The 3,081-nt window shown below is 34.3% G+C and overlaps 1 protein-coding gene across 1 annotated transcript in view; it reads right to left on the bottom strand.

Annotated features, from left to right (window-relative positions):
* Nucleotides 1-3,081, bottom strand: part of LOC104811491 (MADS-box protein AGL71-like) — a 3,340-nt gene extending 259 nt beyond the window's left edge. The window contains exons 1-8 of the mRNA XM_019202381.1: nucleotides 3,059-3,081; nucleotides 2,599-2,783; nucleotides 1,458-1,539; nucleotides 1,178-1,239; nucleotides 983-1,082; nucleotides 511-552; nucleotides 366-407; nucleotides 27-154 (exon numbers count right to left, since the gene is read on the bottom strand). Coding sequence (XP_019057926.1) covers nucleotides 35-154; nucleotides 366-407; nucleotides 511-552; nucleotides 983-1,082; nucleotides 1,178-1,239; nucleotides 1,458-1,539; nucleotides 2,599-2,780 — 630 coding nt within the window. The 5' untranslated portion in view covers nucleotides 2,781-2,783; nucleotides 3,059-3,081 and the 3' untranslated portion in view covers nucleotides 27-34. The remainder of the gene's footprint in view (nucleotides 1-26; nucleotides 155-365; nucleotides 408-510; nucleotides 553-982; nucleotides 1,083-1,177; nucleotides 1,240-1,457; nucleotides 1,540-2,598; nucleotides 2,784-3,058) is intronic.

The following is a 3,081-nucleotide window of genomic DNA, read 5'->3' as shown; positions in this document are numbered from 1 at the left end:
TGAAAGATTCAAGCTTACTCGGGCGGTTAGGATATCACGGCCGATTCTCCGGCAAGCCGATGAACAGTCCGGTTTCAACCTCCGGTGTCCTCCGGTCTCCACGCCCGCCTTTGGCTTTGCCACTTTCAGACAGCATCAATTTCCTCTCTTCGTACTGATTATATATATACAGAGGAAAAATGGTTAATTTAATTCATCTAAAGTGTATAAAAAAAATTTGATCGTTGGTTATATTTACGGGGCAATGACATATATATTGAGGTTATAACAACTAAACAAATGGTTCGATTTCATATTTACAAACCCATTAATGATTATGATTATATAATCTTTTTTTGTGTACATATATGGATATAGGAGCTTACCCTTCGGCACAGCCATGCTCGCTCCTCCAAGAGCTCTCTCTCCTGAATTCCATATATGAACGAAGATCGGTAAAATCACGTATACGAATACGTATATTATCGTATAATAAAACTATAGAATAAGAATAAATAATAAACTTGTTACCTTTGCTTTCAGTTTCTCTAGTTGATCTTCATATAACTGAGCCTACCAAAATTCGGAAAATAATTTATCAATGCATAAGTCACAAAGAAGAAACATTTGGGGATTACCCTTGATGGTAAAATGGTGACAAATGATCTGAATTTATGTTCTTCAACAGAAGAAATGAGTGAGGCTATATGTATATGGATACCAGTCAATTGAATATATCTTTACAGTTTTTAAGGCGATACATAATTACGTCGATAACGTTACATAGTATATATATATATGTCTGAAATGAAATTATTGATAATTATGGAGAGTTAGAGTTATCTATTATGGAATTATATTACTGACAAGATCAATGTTCGTGTCCTGATAGGATTGTTCATAGTTTTCTATCCGGACACTAACACTAAACTTGTAAGGAATATATACCATTATATAACAGATAACTCTAATTCTCCTTAACTTTCAATAGAAATCGATGTACCTTTCTTGATCTTATAATATGAAGGCTTTTCTCGATCTGATCGGCTATTTCCTGAAGTTCTTCCACCGAACACGAATCCAACTCTTGTCCCATTAGCTTCCTTATAACATATTACGCGTTCTAAAAATCAAAACTTAATGCAGAAATTTATAGGAACCGATAGAAATGAGGATGATGGATCAGAGTGTGGCAAACCGTTGATGAACTTCAAGGATCTCAATCTTCTTCGCCATTTCCCCCATTTCTTCCCTCAGCCTCTGTACATGTTCAAACCAATATATATATATATATATATATATATATAAAGAGTGTCTGGATCATTGTGTATATATTTCTGAACTATGGCTTATACCATATATCCAACTCTTATGAGTTATATCTGTGATTTTAATAAGATTATTAAAACGTACTTGAGGATATACAGAAGTAAATCAAGAACATTTTGTAAAGAAAATTGAATGTTGACGGTATGAACCTGCACGTATTGCACTACGTCGGGTGTGCCTTGTACGAACTCTTTCGTATACTTGGCGTATCGTTGGATCGTTTTCTGCATGCTAAAACACATTTTCAAAGAAACTACTTGTTAATACCATACACAAAATATATATATAGTGTATACTCTATATATGTGAATATACATTTTTCAAAAATATTCTCGAAATTAATGTATATACACATATATATATATATATATATATATATATATATATGAACAACCAAAGGCTTATAACACCACCACGTATACGTAAAGAGGCTATGAGTATGAATGGAGGCAACATACATACAAAAATAGCATTTTGTGCTACGAAGCATACATCATTATATTGATGAATATGTTGTGTGATTGTGTTCTCTTATTAAAAAAGAATGAACAAAGTTCATTTTTATGATCGAAAATCGTCGGATCCAAAAAAGAGTTCATTTGAGAAGCAATTAATGGAATGCATAAGAGCAAAAGCAATTGCAGCACAAGAAGATATTTGGTAAATTGACAAGAAAAACGAAATTATGATAATGATTTAAGACAAGATATCTCTAGATCTCCTTTTTTGTTTAAGTAAACCATATAGAATTTCGTGTTCTTTCAAACCGCTCAAGATCAACCCAACCCGAATGGAATCTACTTTGATTTTAATAACATGTGTCTAGTTCCAACGTACTAGGTTCATAGTTCAATAACGCCCCTTTTACAAAACCCTATATCAATTCCTCGAGCTTGAAGAATCACTAAGCAAAAAATAAAATAAAAAATCGCAACCTACCAATCAAATTAGCATGTAATCAGAAACCCTTTTCCCAATTAAAGATACGGCTAATTAATCTACCAATTATGCGATTAGGCTTAATTCACAACATGAACACACCGAAGCACCAAATGAAAATATAGGGGAAAATTTTTAGATGCGGAAAAAAGGGGGGAAAGTAATTTAGATGTTACAAGCTACCAAAATCTTTTACGTGTATCTTTATAAAAAAAATCTGTAGTATGTTGTGGTCAGGTGAGATATAAATGAGAAGGTACATACATACATACATACATACGTACGTACGTACGTACATACATACATACATACATACATACATAGATGGAAAGATGAAAGATTCAAGCTTACTCGGAGCTGGAGAATTCGTACAATCTTCCTTTCTGGGAGAAGATGATGAGGGCAACATCTGCATCACACAGAACTGAGAGTTCATGAGCCTTCTTCAAGAGGCCGTTCCTTCGCTTCGAGAAGGTGACCTGTCTGCTCGTCACGTTCTCGATTCTCTTGATTTCGATCTTCCCTCTCACCATCTCCTGCAATTTTTACCCAGAAAATTCGATATGTAAACCCTAATCGGCCTGAGATTTTCTTGGGGGGAAAAAAGAGTTTCTTTGGAGAGAAAATGCTACTCGGAAGAATTTAAAGTCAACCCCAGAAAATGGAAAGAAAAAAAAAACGAAAACCGGCGATTGAAGCTTAGATCGGTTGATCCAGAACTCGAGATGAAAACTTTCCGGGAAAATGCAGGAAAATCAGGGAAACAGTGAAAAACCCTTTTGCTGGATTTGCCAAGATTAAATCTACCCACCAAGAAAATTCCTTTTAGGGAAA

Source organism: Tarenaya hassleriana, unplaced genomic scaffold (assembly GCF_000463585.1).
Source record: "Tarenaya hassleriana unplaced genomic scaffold, ASM46358v1 Cleome2, whole genome shotgun sequence".
NCBI lineage: Eukaryota > Viridiplantae > Streptophyta > Magnoliopsida > Brassicales > Cleomaceae > Tarenaya > Tarenaya hassleriana.
Note: the sequence above shows the minus strand (reverse complement) of the source record. Positions and strands in the feature narration are given on the sequence as shown.